Below are 18,106 nucleotides of genomic sequence, written 5' to 3' on the forward strand. Positions count from 1 at the left end.
TTTACAATGAAATAGGTAAAGACAAATAACGTAGTAAAATTAACTTTAAAAATGTTTTTTATTAGTGGTATAAAATGTCAATAATACATTATTGAGTGAGGATAATGTGATTTAATATGCTTTATTATTTTAAAAATCTAGACTTTAACAGTTCATGATACATTGATTCAAATGTCAGGTTATAAATTTAGTTTGTTTCAATACTTGGTTTTAATGGATGTCATGGGTGAAAAAGCCGTGACATGGACTATATACGTAGACCCACATGGAACTTGTGAAATCATGGCACTCGTTTTTCAATCTCAACCACCAAATAGGCAAAGGTTGTTGTTGAAATTTGAATAATAAATATTCATCATCATTATGTTAATCAGTTGTTCTTGCAAATAAACTGAAATATATTTCATTTTCGTATTTTTAAGAAGTGTTCAAAAATAACCAAAACTCTTATTTGGAATATTTGAACCATGTTAAAAAATTCTAAGTTCTTAAGTGTGCAGCTATGACATTTTTATGGGTGATACTGGTTTTTATAAAACGAATATTTCTGGTTTTTATAAAATAAAATATCTCAAGGACTTCTGATAACACTCTGCGTATTTCTGCCATCAGTTTCTTTCTCAACAATGGTGACTTGAATACATTTTCCTTGTGGTGTTACCTCTATTTCCTCTCCAGAATCCATTGTTAAAACAATTACTCCAGAGTTTCCCCATAAAGTATTCTTTTTATTTAAAAAGTTATTTACTGGTAAGAAAATATATTTTCTGGTATATCTTTCCTTTAATTGCTGTCGAAGAAACAAAACAACTAGCTGTGTATTTGCTCTTAGGGAGCGAATTCTTTGTGTATTTGCTTCGGGAGCAAATACCTAGCTGAGCTATATCAGAAACATCTGAACTTCCATTCAGTTCTTTGGTAAATCTCTTACGCTGTATAATTTATTGTACTATTTATTTCTTCAAATCTTCAGTGTTTTCTATGTATTTGCTGATAAAAAATAAAGAAATACATTTTAGTTTGTCACCATAGTGTTTTCCATGTTCCGTTATTTTCACTGTGTCAGGAAGGACAATTTTTTCTTTAAGGTAGTGACTATTTGTCTTTTATTAAGTTAGAATCCTCAAAAAAAAAAAGGCCTCTAAACACTTCATTACTTAGATGAATTGTGCAAAGTACTGAATTAAATATCAATTGACTTAAAACATTGCTGAAAATGATTACTGAGGTTTATCTTCATGTTTTGGATGCTTAGTTTTGAAATCTTTGGCTAATCAAGATGACTTCAAACTATCTCTAGCTAGATATCTCTAACTATCTCAAGGCACAATACTCATTTAGGAGGGATTCGTGTTTAACAACAATGTATGGGAAGCCATGTATCAAATGGTTTTCCCACACATTTCCCATTTTTATTTTATTTTATTTTACTTTTCGCCAAATCTGATCAGACTATCAATGTTCTACCTTATAATATGGCTGAGAAACAGCTCATGTTAGAAATATTCCTAAGTGTGAGCTTTTTTACTTTGTCATTGTTTGTTCTCCCTTGGAGTCCCGGTAATAGTTTTAAACCTCAGTTGATTTACAGGAATATGTTAAAGCCACTTGTGTGTTTTGTGAGGATTAATTTTGTTAAAACTAAATTCTGAAATACAAAGGACAACCTTAATTGATTACTGAACGCTGAAAGCTAATGAAGAAGTAACGTTACGCTGTTCATGCCCTCCCCAACAATATTGTCCCCAACACACGACTGGCTCACTCACAGACCAAGGGAGAGTTCCAGTGACACCCCATACGAAATTTCAGTAGTTTTACTTTCTTTCTTCTCACACACCAGAGAATTGTCTTGTACATCCCCTGAGGTGTTTGCACCCATTTGTAAACATTTATACTGGTCTTCAAGCACCAAGAGGGGATATCTTATTTACAGTTTATCTCTGGCCCAACCCCAGTACCTGGTATGTAGTAGTAACTGACTTAGTAGGTATCTATTGAATGAATAAGTGACTTAGTGTCTGGCATGTACATATTATCTATCTTATATACTGTAGTGAAAATAAAGGTTGAGCACTGTCAGTTTAAAAGAGGATAGGAATGAAGAACAATGGTATTCTCCTATTGTCACATCCACCTGGAATGCACAAAATGCTTTATAAGGTCACTTTCCTCCACCACTTTCTTTTATATATTTATGTGATCTGGCACTCACTCCTTCATGGCTGTCTAAGTGTTCTACTTCTACTCTTAGTGATAATTTTATGAAAAAATATTATTTAGTAAGGAAAACCACAAGAACTGGTATCTACAACGTAAGCATTTTTTGGAACCAGAGGCTCTTTGAAATGTTATGGAAGAGTTCCAAAATGCTTGTAGGAAAAAAAAAAAAAAAATTGTTCATGAATAGACCAACTTGAAAGCCGCAAGCAAATCAGTGCTACTCATATGACATGATACATAAACTATAGATCATGCTTCCTGTATTGCTCAAAATCTATGAAATATCTCAAAGCTAGAAAGGAGAGGTGGCAACAACTCAGGTGAGGAAGAACTTAAGTAATGAAAATCTGACATTTTCCAATTTCAATTAAATGGCTTTACTAGATTCAAAGGCAGTTTAATAGGGCTTGGACAGAATTAAAGCATTACTATGAAAGGTCACTGATGGATAATTGATTTGAGTCTGTATATAAGGTTGCTGGATAAGAGCCACATTATTTAGGATCTCCATGGAGAAGAATGAAAGAAAGGCTAGTTTCCTCAATTGACTTTAGCAGGTTCAGCTGGAATATTTTACTGTTGAAAGTTTCCTTACAGTTAGTGAAAAAAATCATCTTTAAAGATGAAAATAAAAGGGAAAAGTTTTATTTTAAAAATCCTAAAGAAGATCCATGAATACAAACAGATAAGATACATTCAAAGGAATCTTGTGAAATTCTTGACAAGTATAAACATCTAGGTAGGAAGAAACCATTTAAGAAGAAAGGACTTGATTAATAAAATAAAAATGAATAATACAGGTAACTGATAATCTTTAAATACACTTGATAGATGCATTGCCCTGAAGAGGAACAATGCACTGAATCCAGAACCATAGATATTGGCGGAAAAATACCCTGTCAGAAAAATATGTGCAGCTACTAAATGGGGTGCTATTTTTGACCTAAAAGCTACATATGTAGGTGTATTAACAAGAGGAAAGAAAGTAATAATTGGTAGTTGTAGAGGAAAAACTTCAAAAAAAGAATAATTAAACTGAATATCAGAGCAATCTTCCTGAGAGGATGAATTTTAGATTACTCAATAGATTTAAGGGAAATTAGTCAAACTCATGTGACTAATCTGTGAATACTAACATGAACACAAAATATCACAAAAAATTTTGAACTGGTAGTTAGTCCATGTCCATCAACAGGTGAATGGATAAAGAAGAAGTGGTCCATGTACACAATGGAATATTAGCCATGGAAAACAATGAAACACTGCTCTTTGAGGCACCGCAGATGAGCCTGGAGATAATCACAAAACATGAGGTAATTCGGAAAGCAAAAGACCTATATCCTATGATATCACTTATCAACCATTTGAGTCATTTTCATTTCTAGGTTTTTTTTTTTTTTTTTGATCATATGGCTCACAGTAACAAAAATTAGGAATCCTAAATATACATGGTGGAAAGAAGACTAATATAATTTACAAATTTTATAATTTTTAGAATTTCACTTGTTCTCATAACCTAGAAAATGTGCTTCTTCAGGGATGTGTTCTTAAAGAAAAACAAATGTACCTTTGCTTGATTCTTTCCTTTTGGTTTCTTTTGGAATATAATTCCATTCTTTTGGAATGCTCTCACGCAGACTTTCAAGAACACTGTGCTTGTTTAGGTTTGTCTCACAGTTTCTCCAAGAGCTCAGCACAGATATTATCTGCTGCACAATGTCCTTGACGGCGTCAGTCAGTGCCAGTCTCAGGCATCGGATGACCTCTACCTCAGACTCCATGCACGTTGAGACTTTAAAATCAGACAGCATATTACAGTTAGCAGAATCTGGAAATATTCTGTGCCCTGTTCAGTTGGGAATTCAGCTTCTCAATAATCTAGTTTAAAGCTATAGGAAAAGAAAGCTGCTTTTAGCCTAGAAATCATGTAATTGATAAACGGTCCATAGACATTTGAAAAAAAAAAGTTACTGCTTGGTAATAAAGGGAATGGTAGTTAAAATAACAGTGAATAACAGCATTTGCTGGTACTTTGGGGACTCTACTGGTGGATATATAAATTGTATGACCTTCTTAGATGACAACTTGACAATAATAGTAAAAGCTTTAACACTTTACTTACCTTTTAACACATTTATTCCTTCTCTGGAACTTTATCCTAAGAAATTAATTATCATTATATAAATAATATAAAGAAAAATTGGGAAATAATCCAAATGTCCAATAACTGGGGATTTGTTTAGTTAGCTTAGGTATATCCATCTTCACAGTAAAGCCATTTATTGATTAGTTAAAAAAAAAAAACAACCAGGTTAACAATGAGATACCACCTCACACCAGTCAGAATGGCCATCATCAACAAATCTAGAAACAATAAATGCTGGAGAGGGTGTGGAGAAAAGGGACCCCTCCTGCACTGTTGGTGGGAATGTAAATTGATACAGCCACTATGGAGAACAGTATGGAGGTTCCTTAAAAAACTAAAAATAGAACTACCACACAACCCAGCAATCCTACTACTGGGCATATACTCTGAGAAAACCATAATTCAAAAATACACATATACCCCAATGTTCATTGCAGCACTACTTACAATAGCTAGGATATGGAAGCAACCTAAATGTCCATTGACAAATGCACGGATAAAGAAGATGTGGTACATATATACAATGGAATATTACTCAGCCATAAAAAGGAACAAAATTGAGTTATTTGTAATGAGGTGGATAGACCTAGAGTCTGTCATACAGAGTGAACTAAGTCAGAAAGAGAAAATCAAATACCATATGCTAACACACATATATGGAATCTAAAAAAAAGGTACCGATGAACCTAGTATCAGGGCAGGAATAAAGATGCACACGTAGAGAATGGACTTGAGGACACAGGAGGGGGAAGGGGAAGCTGGGACGAAGTAAGAGAGTAGCACTGACATATATACACTACCAAATGTAAAATGGATGACTAGTGGGAAGCTGTTGCATAGCACAGGGAGATCAGCTTGATGCTTTGTGACAACCTAGAGGGGTGGGATAGGGAGGGTCGGAGGGCAGCTCAAGAGGGAGGGGATATGGCGATATATGTATATTTATAGCTGATTCACTTTGTTGTACAGCAGAAACTAACACAACATTGTAATGCAATTATACTCCAATAAAGATATTAAAAAAAAAAAAAGTGGGATGAGTCTAAAGTAAAAATATTAAAATAAAAAGCTCACCCTTAAAAAAAAAAGAGCAGGTTAGCAAAGAGTATGAGATACTATTTTTATTAAAAAATACATATCTACATACATTTATAAAAGAATTAAAAGATGTACTCTACAGGGTTAATGGTGATTATCAATGACTAATGAGATTTCAGGTGATTGTCCTCTTCCTTTCCTTCTTCTTCTTTTACTTTTTCTCCCTCCCTCCCTCCTTTCTTTCTCCCTTTCTTCCTTCCCTTCTTTCCAATAATAAGTATTACCTGCAATGATTATGTATTACTTGTGTGATAAATGCAATAAAAATTTTTGTTTGTTTTTTAAAATGACTGGGAAGTCCAGGGACCATCATTTGAATCAATAGAGAAGAGCAACTATATGATTTTTTTTGCCCTCAAATTTCAAGGTGATATTTCTCAAATGACAACCCATTGTTAAAACCACCATGGCGCTGAAACTAAGAGCTGGTTCTTTGAAAAGATAAACAAAATTGACAAACCTTTAGCCCGACTCATCAAGGAAAAAAAGAGAGAGGGTCCAAATCAATAAAATCAGAAATGAAAAAGAAGTTATGTCTGACACCACAGAAATACAAAAGATCGTCAGAGACTACAACTCTATGCCAATAAAATGGGCAACCTAGAAGAAATGGACAAATTACTAGATATGTACAATATCCCAAGACTGAACCAGGAAGAAATAGAAAATATGAACAGACCAATTACCAGTAATGATATTGAATCAGTAATTTTAAAAAACTCCCAACAAACAAAAGTCCAGGAACAGATGGCTTCACAGGTGAATTCTACCAAACATCTATCCTTCTCAAACTATTCCAAAAAATTGTAGAGGAGGGAAAACTTCCAAACTCATTCTACAAGGCCTGCATCACCATGATGCCAAAACTAGACAAAGATATCACAAAAAAAGAAAATTACAGGCCAATATCACCGATGGACATAGATGCAAAAACCCTGAACAAAATGTTAGCAAACTGAATCCAACAATACATTAAAAGGATCATATACCATATCAAGTGGGATTTATCCCAGGGATGCAAGGATTTTTCAATATCTGCAAATCAATCAATGTGATATACCACATTAATAAATCAAAGAATAAAAACCATATGATCATCTTAAAAGATGCAGAAAAAGCTTTTGATAAAATTCAACATCCATTTATGATAAAAACTCTCCAGAAAGCAGGCATAGAGGGAACATACCTCAACATAATAAAAACCGTATATGACAAACCTACAGCTAACATCATACTCAACAATGAAAAGCTGAAAGCACTTTCTCTAAGATCAGGAACAAGACAAGGATGCCCAAAGAGGTACAAACTACTATGTATAAGATAAATAAGGTACAAGGACATATTGTACAACACAGGGAATATAGCCAATATTTTATAATAACCATAAATGGAATATAACCTTTAAATACTGTGAATCACTATGTTGTACACCTGAACCTTGTATAATATTGTACATCAACTATACCTCAATTAAAAAAAAAAACAACACCATGGTGAAGAGGATCTTGGTGATATCAAATGTTGAGAGTTTTATTTTTTAGCATGACATAATCATCAGTTAGGTAAACTTGTTGTTCTTTATGTGAATGGTGGACGGTGTAGCTGTCTGTCTTTTTAATGATGTTTCAAGACTTTAATTCATTGAAGGACATAAAGAAGCCTTCTTCCTGTATCAGTAATTAACATTCATTTGGGTTGAACTCTTTGGAGTCATGGATTAAATGCATCTCAGATATCTAAAAATTCTAGAAAGCCAGGAATTCCTCTATTTCCTTTTGTTAAAAGGGTATGTTTATTCCTTTTAAAATAAAATCAAGGAATTGAAAATGATAAAATAATAGACTTATCTCAAAGAATTATTTTAAAATTACATGAATTAATTTGTGTAAGGTAACTACCATATAGTAGGCACTATGTAAGTATTTGCTATTATTATTATTACCTAAGATAAGAGTTTTCTGGAAAAATTACAATTGTACAGTGTTGCAGTGCCCAGTGTTCTCTTGATGCAGGATTCTGAAACATCTTGAGCACTAGATACTACTATAGGGAAGATTAATCAATATCCACAGATGCCGATGGTAGAGGTAAGAAAGAAGAAATGGAGAACAGAGAACAGAGAAAAGAAAGTGGCAGGGTATTCTGGTTTCTGGCTCTGCATACAATGAGCTTGGATGTTTCTACTTTATTCTAACAGCAAGTAAAAAGCTGAACAGATAAAAAAAAATCAACAACTCTTCCTGGATCTGTAAAAGAGGTGAGGACACAAGGCAAACCACAGCCCCCCAGACTGGAGAGACAGACAGGCAAATACAGCAAGGCACAGCTTACTGGAGTAGAGACTCACACGCAGAAACTATCCTGGGAACCAGAACCAATGTAGGAAAATCTCAGCTGTAACTGATCAATTGCTGGAGGCTCAGTGTAGACAAGTCTGAGAGTTAAAACTCTAGGGAGACCCTCTCATGGGGGAGCTGTTACACTCTTGTGAGTTTTACCTCCAGGAACTTGACTAGGTTTCCACAGTAGATATCAGAGAAAAATCCTCTAGTGCTTCCAGCAAGAGGAGGGAAAAAGAAACATTTGTAAATATGCTAGCACACCCTGTTTTTCTTAAGGCCTGCCCTTAGGAGAAACTACTAAAACAGAGCCTAACCCACTAGGCATATTCTCAGAGCCTAACTGTCCTAGGACAGGAGAAATACTCAGCTCCAGCCCACTCTAACCATACTCTCAGACCTAAGGAAGGGGTAAGAAAAAAATTGAAATGCTTGTTAAGTACACCACAGAGGCATAGGCTCACTAAAAGACTGAGATCTAAACATAGAACTATAGAATGCTTCCCCTCCTTTACACCTCTCCACCACTTAGTAAAGGCCTATTTACAGCAGTTCTTTTTACTCAGAACATCATGTCCAGCTTTCAAGAAAAAAATTACAAGACAAACTAAAAGTCAAAAAATACAATTTGAAAAGACAGAGCGAGCATCAGAAACAGACATGGCAAAGACATTAGGATTATCAGACTGGGAGTTTAAAACAGCTGTGATTAATATGTAAAGGGCTCTAATGAATAAAGTAGATAGCATGCAAGAACAAATGGGCAATGTAAGTAGAGAGATGGATACTGAGAAAGAAACAGAAAGAAACACTAGCAATCAAAAACACTGTAACAAATGAAGAATGCCTTTTCTGGGCTTATTAGTAGAAGGGGCATGGCTGAGGAAAGAATCTCTGAGCTTGAGGATGTCTCAGTAGAAACTTTTAAAACTGAAAAGCAAAGAGAACAAAGACTGAAAAAAAACAAACCCCACAACCAGAAGAGAATATCCAAGGAGTATGGGACAACTATAAAGGTGTAACATACTTGTACAGGGAATACAAGGAGAAGACAGAAAGGAACAGAAGAAATATTGAAACAATAATAACTGAGCATTTTCCCTAAATTAATGTCAAACACCGAACTACAGATCCAGTAAGTTCAGAGAACACCAAGAAGAATAAATGCTAAAAAACAAACAAAAAAACAAACAAAAAATGAACAACAACAACCAAAAAAATCTATACCTAGGCATATTTTCAAATTACAGAAATTCAAAGATAAAGTCCTGAAAGAAGCCAGAACATAGAAACACCTTACCTATAGAGGAAGAAAGATAAGAATTACATTTAACTTCTTAGAAACCATACAAGCAAGAAGACAGTAGAGTGAAATATTTAAAGTGTTGAGAGAAAAAAAAAAAAATCAACCTAGCATTCTGCACCCTGCAAGACTATCCTTCAAAAGTGAAAGAGAAATAATGACTTACTCAAGACAAACAAAAACTGAAGAAATTTGTTGCTGGTCGATCTGACTTGTAAGAAGTGTTAAAAGAAATTCTTTAGGTAGAAGGAAAACAATATAGGTCAGAAACTGAAATCTACATAAAGTAAGGAAGAACATTGGAGAGGAATAAGTGAAGGTAAAATAAAACCTTTTATTTTTCTTATTCATAACTAATCTAACAGAAAACAGTTTGTTCAAAATAATAATACCAGCAATGTGTTTAATTATGTGTGCTTATGTATATAGCATTCTTATATATGCTTATGTATAGTGAAATGAATGACAGAAATGATACATGGATGGGAGGGAGAAATTAGGATTATTTTGTTAGTATAATGTACTCACACAATCTGTGAAATGGTATAGTGTTATTTGAAAGTGGACTTAGTTGCAAACTGTGTCTCTCTATATATACTGCAAACTCTAGGGCAACCATTAAAAAAGTTAAAAAAGAAGTATAACTGATATGCTAAAAAAAAGTGAGAAAATAGAATCATATAAAATGTTCAGTTAAAACCAACAAAGGCAGAACAAAATAGTGAAAGATAAAAACAAGAACAAAGAACAAGGGCAACAAATAGAAAACAGTAACAAATATGGTAGATATTAATCCAACTATATTAATAATCACTTTGAACAACAATGGTCTAAAAGCACCAATTAAAAGACAGAGATTGATCAGTGGGGACCAAAAACCAAGACCCAACTATATGTTGTCTATAAGAAGTCAACTTTAGATATGAAGACACATATAGATTAAAAGCAAATAGATGGAGAAAAATATACCATGCTAACACTAACCAAAAGAAAGCAAGAATAGTTACCTTAATTTCAGGCAAAGCAGACTTCAAAATAAGGAAAGTTATTAGAGATAAGGGAGGGCATTACATAAAGATAAAGGTGTCAGTTCTCCAAGAAGTCATACCAATCCTTAATGTGTATGCACCTGACAACAGAGTGTCAAACTATGTGAGGCAAAAACTGATAGAATTGCAAGGAAAACTAGATGAATCTGCTATCATTGTTGGAGACTTTAGCACCCTCTATCAGAAATGGACAGATCCAGGAAGTAGAAAATCACTATGGACATAACTGAACTCAATACCACCATCAATCAGTTGGGTATAACTGACATCTATGGACTACATCCAACAACAGCAGAATACACAGTCTTCTCAAGCTCGTATAGAACATTCACTAACAGACCACATTCTGGGCCGTAAAACATACCTTAACAAATTTTTTTAAAATATAGAGCATACCATGTTTGCTCTCAGACCACAATGGAATTACACTAGAAATCAATAACAAAAAGGTAACTGGAAAATTCTGAAACAGGTGGATATTGAACAACATACTTTTAGATAATACATGGGTAAAAGTAGAAATCTCAAGAGAAACTGTAAAATACTTTGAACCAAATGAAGATAAAAACACAACTTAAAATTTGTCAGATGTAGCGAAAATGGTTAGAGGGAAATTTAGAGCACAGAATGCATATACTAGAAAAGAAGAAAGATCTAAAATCAAGCAAAGTTTTCACCTTAGGAAACTAGAAAAAGAAGAGCAAATTAAACCCAAGCTAAGCAGAAGAAAAGAAATAATAAGAACTAGAGCAGAAATCATGAACCTGAAAACAGGAAATCAATAGAGAAAATCAAAACTAAAAGCTGGTCTTTGAAAAGATCAATACAATCAATAAGCCTCTAGTCAGGCTAACTAAGAAAAAAAGAGAGCACGTGCAAACTATTAATATCAGAAATAAAAGAAGGAACATCACTACAGATCCCATGGACACTAAAAGGATAGTAAAGGAATACTATGAACTACTCTATGCTCCCAAAATTTGATAATCTAAATGAAATGAACCAATTCCCTGAAAGACACAATCTGCCAAAATTCACACAAAAAAAGAAATATACAATCTGAATAGGCCTATATCCATAAAAGAAATTCAATCAATAATTAATAATCTTCCAAAACAGAAAGCACCAGGCCCAGATGGGTTCACTGGTGAAATTCTACCAAACATTTAAAAAAAGAAATTATACCAATTCCTTTCAATCTCTGTCAGAACATAGAAACAGAGGGACTACTTCCTAACTCATTTTGAAGCCAGCATTGCCTGAATACCAACGAGACAAAGACATTACCAAAAAAGAAAGCTACAGATCAATATATCTCATGAACATAGACACAAAAATCCTAAACAAAATATTAGCAAATTGAACTTAACGATGCATAAAAAGAATTATACACCATGACCAAATGGGATTTATCCAAGATATGCAAGGCCGTTTCAACATTAGAAAATCTGTAAGTACACAACTGTTAGTGAAAACAAAATCTGTAAAGGACAAAAACAAAATCTAGACACTTAACAATGTAACATTCATTAACATCTGGCATTTTTTCCATAACATAAAAAAACAAAAAGGAAAAGAAAAAAGTTGTGATACATATCAGGAGAAAAATCACCCAATAGAAATACACTCAAAAATGATAGAAATGATGGAATGAGCAAACAAAGGTTTAAATTAAAACAGACTTCATACATATGTGCAAGGATTTTAAAATGAGGAGAGATACACAAAATATAAAAAGGAACTAAATGGAATTGCTAGAAATTAAAAATATCTGGAATAAAAAAATCCACTGCATAGTCTTAATAGCAGTTATACACTGCAGAAGAAAAGATCCTTGAATTTGAAGGTACAATATAAAGTGTCCAAACCAAACCACAGAGAGAAAGAAGGCAAAAAAATAAAACCAAACAAGAACAAGAACAAAATCAAAGAATACAGCTTCAGTGATATGTGGGATAATACCAAGAGGTCTAATAATAAGAATCCCAGAAAAAAGTGGTGGTAGGGGGAACGAAAGATAAAATATCCCAAGAGAGAATGGCTGAAAAATTTACATATATGATAAAAACTAAACATCATCAGATATAAAAGCTCAACAAACCCCAAGCAGAATAAATACAAAGGAAACCAAAACAAAGCACATCATAATAAAATTGCTGCAAAGTAGTGATAAAGAGAAAAATCTTAAAATGAAAAACAAAAAGAAGACACATTATATAAAAGGAAACATACACTTTAAAACCTATACTGATTTATCATCAGAAACAACGCAAGCCACAAAATAGAATAATGTCTTCAAAGTGCTGAGTGAAAAAGGAAAACAAAAGACAACAAAAAAAATCTCTGAACCCAAAAGTCTATGTCTGATGAAAAATATTTCAGATATGAAGACAAAGCCCTTTTTTCATGCAAATAAAATATATAAAATAAAATCAATTGATGGCAGAAAATTTGTAGTACATGAAATGTTAAAGGAAGTATTGATACTTCAGGTAGAAAGAAAATGATATCCATCAGAAACCTAGATCTATACAAGTAAAAGAAGAGTACCAGAAATGGTAGATAGATGGACAAATATGAAAGACTTTCTTCTCATTTTTAGCTTCTTTAAACTGTAACTGACTAAAACAAAAAAAACCCAATAGATTGTGGGGTTTATAACATTAGTAGAAATTACACGACAACACTAGCATAAAGAACAGGAGAGAGTAAATAGAAATATACTGTGTAAGGTTCTTAGATTAGATGTAAAAGTGGTATAATAGTAAAAAGTAAACTGTGATGAGTTAAAGATACTCATCACAAGATGTAAACCTTGGAACAACTACTAAAATAAATAGAATTATATCTAATAAGCCATTAGCAAAGATAAAATGTAATATTGAAAAATACTCAGTTAATCCAAAGAAGACCAAAATAAAGGTGGGACAAGCAGAAAGCAAATAACAATATAGTCACTACAACATAGTAGTTCCAAGTGTTAGAATAGAGGATCCACAATTAGATATGCATTTAATCAATTGTTCATTTGATTTCTGACAAAAACACTGAAGTAATTCAACTGGGAAAGAACAGTGATTTCTAAAAAGGATGCTGGGGAAAATTGCATGTTTGTATGAAAAAGTATGAATTTCAACACTTACACCACACAAAAAAGCAAACAACTTGAAATTAATCATAGAATTAAATACTAAAAACTAGAACTATAAAATTCCCAGAAGAAAACATAGGAGAAATCTTGGCACTCTTTAGATAAGCAAATAGTTCTTAGGACACAAAAAAGCACTACTATAAAGAAAACTGATAAGTTGGACTCATCAAAATTGCAAGCTTCTCCCTATTAAAAGACCTTGTTAAGGGAATGAAAAAGTAAGCAACAGACTGGGGAGAAAAATTTTTTAATACATTATCTTGACAAATAACTTGTATCAAGAATATATAAAGGACTCTTTACAACTCAGTAAGACAAATAATCCAATTAATAAATGAAGAAAAGTTTTGAACAGATATTTTACAAAAGAATTTTTTTCAAATGACTGTTAAGAACATGAAGAGGTGTTTGATGTCATTAATCACCAAGGAATTGTAAATTAAAGTCACAGTGAGGTAATAGCACATACTCCTTAGAATGAATAAAAGCAAAAAGACAATTCCAAGTGTTGGTGAGGTATAGAGCAACCCAAACTCTCTTACATTACTGGTGGGAATGTAAAAAGACAGGATTACTTTGAAAAACAGTTTAGTAGTTTCTTATAAAGTTTAACTCACCGTATGTGTTAAAGACATTTATTTCTTTTAAAAGAAAAAGGGAGTTAAGGAATAGTGTGACTGAAGTACAGTCAAAGTAACTTACGCTTTGATATTTTCATTTGCCCAACTAAAGATTGCTGACCTACTTTGAGAGTACAGGCCTGAAATGATTGCTACCAAATCTATTACTTATAGTGTATTGGCCTTTGAAATGCCCACATGAGGTCCCCAACTTAATTGTTTTCTGTATTTCTATCTTTTGTAATCTTTTTTTAAATGGATATTTCTACTCTTGTTTTCCCCCCTAGCTTATGTTCATTCTAAGGAGTTATGTATTGGATTTCTAATTATTAAATCAAATTATGTGTTTCATTACGGAATTCAAATGTTCATAAAGCAAATGTTTCAAAAAGTTTAGTCTAATAGAAAAAAATAAAGAGAAATAACATGGCCTGTGATCAGAAATTCTGTTTTTTTTTTGTTCTGAATCTGCAATTTAATCAGTGGATAATCTTAGGCAAGTCTCTTAACATCTCTGACCCTGGTTTACTTAGCAATAAGATGAGGATACTGCCTACTTCATCCTCACCTTTATACCCTAAAATCAAAGACTGATATATTATGGATAAACTATACAGAAACCATAGACAGTGTTTCAGGCGGAAGAAAATACACCAGTTTTTAAATAATGTACTCCAGTCGATCTGGGTAATTATATTTACTGACGCATAGATCCATTAGCGGTAAAATGCAAATATTGTGGGATTATGATGTGTCTCAGCTGTATTTCCTTTAAACCTGTCATATTTTCAAGTCAAACAGAAACCACCGTAAAGGGCTTAATTTTGTTATGAATTAGTATATTTTATTATCTTAATAGCATTTTTAAGATACCTGTGATTGGTAACAGAAGAAAAGGAAAACTTTTGCAAAGACCTAAATAGGAGAGAAAACACAAAGGCACTGTCCCTCACGACCACTGCAAGGTCTTAGGTTCCAGAGAATATTTAATGTTGATGGAGAAACAACTTGTACAAAGGCCAGGGATGTTTCACCAGTTTGAAGTTCTGCCCCTTTGAGCCCCTCGACAAAATTCGGGCTCTATGAATATGTGTACTACTTGTTCCTGTTCCTGTTCAGACTTGTCTGACCATGGGGAGGCGGGTTTGCTCAATGTGTAGATGGGAGAGAAGACTAATTAGAAACAAGTAGCAGTTTTGCTTTCTCAGGCCACCACCTGAAACCCATTGATCTCTTCTAAGTCATTTTCAGTACAGTTTTGTGCTGAGTGACAGATGGTTCAAGAACTTAAGAACTGAAAGATAAATAATGGTTGAAGCCTGTGGTTCACCAATTCTTTATAATCTTGTGAGAGAATTCCGCTCTTACCCTGGCCAGAAACAACTAAAACCAGCAGGGGGTGGAGGGGGCTTTCACGGTTGTTTTTCTTTCAGTTCAATAAAGTCTACATCAGAAATAATGCAGTCTTTTAAACTTAGAAGACTGACCATTTTGGGGGTTAAAAGGAAACAGTGAGAGAATACATGAAAACTAGAAAATAAGACTTTAAAAGGAGATAATTATTACAGAGTCTTTAAGTGACAGATTCAGGGTTTTGAAATCATTACATAAAGTTATCTATTGCTACTTTGCAGGGATAATGACCAAGAGAAGATGTAACATAATGACTTAAAAATAGTTTAAAAGGTATTCACGTCATGTCTGGAGGATAGTTAAAAAGTACAGGAAGAAGGAAACCATGATATGAGCCAGTTAGATTTTTTATATGGATTCTAGTAAATATTTTAAGGAAATGTCAGTCGGTTCCAAAACAGTGTATAAGAAAGCATATTGGTTGAAAGCCAAAGGTAAATGATTTAAATAGTTAATGGACTAACAGGATAACCCCTAAGTCCTCATCCTTCATTTTCCCAAGACATTAAGTATAGAGATTTAAAGGCAGAATATTAAGGATAAAACAACGTGAGAATGTTTACACCTGGTCCTGAAGGTGGGGTAACCCATGAACATTTCCAATTCGGATATGCAACCCGTTCTGTCTTTAATATCCACTCTAGCTGCGGGCAAAAGAACAATACGGCTGGGGAAAACACATACTGTCCCCAGAACAATGATAGGACATAATTGCCTTGTAGAGAGAGATGAACTATAATCATAATAATAAATGCCTTTTACATTTGAAGAAAATTGGCCAGCAGTTTTGTCCATCAGTTTGTTTAATAAAAGCACCCAAGAATCACAAAGTATTTTTCACATCTTACTAATTTCTTATATGCTCAATAGCAAAACATAATCTGTGGTAAATATTAAATTTTTATGAGAGAACACTACCTAATAATAAAAAAAAATCTGCATTGCATAATTTTCCCCCTCAACTTTCCCCTCACCCTTGTCCCAAGTATATTAAATTTTGACAGGAAGTAATGGTTAATGATTCCCAAAAGAAGACTTTATACTGAAAAAATGTAAGATAATCCTTTACAAATAACAGATTCAGCAAAACTGACATCAATAAAATTTTTAAAACATCTTTAAAGATATATTTAAGTATCTATAAAACACTACTTTTTCAAATAGAAAATTTCTCATACCTGGAACGTTATATAAAAAGCCCCATAAATGTTCTTCTTCCATGTAGCTCACAAAAACATTTCCAAATGTTTGTGGAGAAAAATTGCAGTGGTACAACACTTTAAAGATAGCTTCTATCAAGCTGGATCCTTGGTTCAGATTACTTTCTGTATCAGAACCTTGTTCTTGAAAGGTGCGTTCTTAAAAGGAATAAAAATGGTTTAGTAAGGTAGGTATCAATGAATATGATTACATTCTCTTCACTTACTCTAGCATAATATTGTAAAAATGTATTTGATTAATATTTACATAATAAGAGAAACGCCACAGTCTTTCAGATCAATGGTCCATCAAACTCAATATAATTTCTGAGATAATCCTGGATATTTGTGGGGTAAAAACTTGTGAGAAGGGGCTTCCCTGGTGGCGCAGTGGTTAGGAATCTACCTGCCAATGCAGGGGACATGGGTTCGAGCCCTGGTCTGGGAAGATCCCACATGTGGCAGAGCGACTAAGCCCGTGAGCCACAACTACTGAGCCTGCGCGTCTGGAGCCTGTGCCCCGCAACAAGAGAGGCCGCGATAGTGAGAGGCCCGCGCACCGCGATGAAGAGTGGCCCCCGCTTGCCGCAACTAGAGAAAGCCCTCGCACAGAAACGAAGACCCAACACAGCCAAAAATAAATATAAATAAATAAATAAATTTATAAAAAAACAAACAAAAACAAAACAAAACAAAAAAAACTGGACAGTCCTGGCTACTGTCACTTTAATAAAAAAAAAAAAAAAAGTTGTGTGAAGGACCACATGACATCACTTCAAAGGGCAGTGCTAGTTTCCCTTTATGTCAGAATTCTTTTTCCTCTTAAAGAAACTTTTTTGATTTCTTTTCTCATTTAAAAGTAATACGCATTCATTCTAGAAACTAGAAAATTCAGACTAAGAAACTAAGAAAACTAAAATTGTACCAAATCCTACCAACCAGTGATAGCTACTATATTTGGTGCAGTATTTCATTCATATTGTATACAAATATACACAAATAAGTATATGTATGTATAACTTACACACCAAATAGAATTATTCTATATGTGTGCTCTTGTTATTGAAAATCTACTTAAAACTAGATGAATCTTTGTATCTCTCTTTGGGATTTGTGTTCTGAACATTATTATACCCTTTATTCAGAACATAAATTTCATAGGAAATTCACATTTATAGTGTTCTCAGTATTATGCTATCAATTCTACGAATAAATTTGTGTTTCTCAAACCCATAGATCCTGCCATTTCAGAATGAAGAGGTTTATCAGCTGGTTTCTCAATAAAACTAAATAGGAATTCTCACAAAGATAGAGCCATTTTAATCGCTCTTTTCCGTCCTCCTCTGGCTCCATTATGACTTCTTCAAAGATCAGTTCCTATACTGTTGCATCTACAGGTAGGACTGAAAAGGTGAAATAATTTCTATTTTGTCTAGATAATTAGCATGATATGTCCAGTATCATAATATGTACAAATATTTATTGAATTAAAGATAATGACTCTCACAAAGTTTCTTATATTTTAAATATATTGAAAAAATATAACCTAGATCATTTTGGAATGA

General features: G+C 33.5%; 1 protein-coding gene across 3 annotated transcripts in view; it reads right to left on the reverse strand.

The window, feature by feature from the left end:
- Positions 1-18,106, reverse strand: part of KIAA0825 (KIAA0825 ortholog) — a 408,207-nt gene that overhangs the window by 215,597 nt on the left and 174,504 nt on the right. For all 3 annotated transcript variants that reach the window (XM_068535640.1, XM_068535641.1, XM_068535642.1), the window contains 2 exons: positions 16,521-16,700; positions 3,791-4,015 (listed from right to left, as the gene is read on the reverse strand). In XM_068535640.1, the coding sequence (XP_068391741.1) occupies positions 3,791-4,015; positions 16,521-16,700 (405 nt within the window). The remainder of the gene's footprint in view (positions 1-3,790; positions 4,016-16,520; positions 16,701-18,106) is intronic.

The sequence above is a fragment of the Eschrichtius robustus genome, chromosome 2 (genome assembly GCF_028021215.1).
Source record: "Eschrichtius robustus isolate mEscRob2 chromosome 2, mEscRob2.pri, whole genome shotgun sequence".
In the NCBI taxonomy this organism is placed as follows: Eukaryota; Metazoa; Chordata; class Mammalia; order Artiodactyla; family Eschrichtiidae; genus Eschrichtius; species Eschrichtius robustus.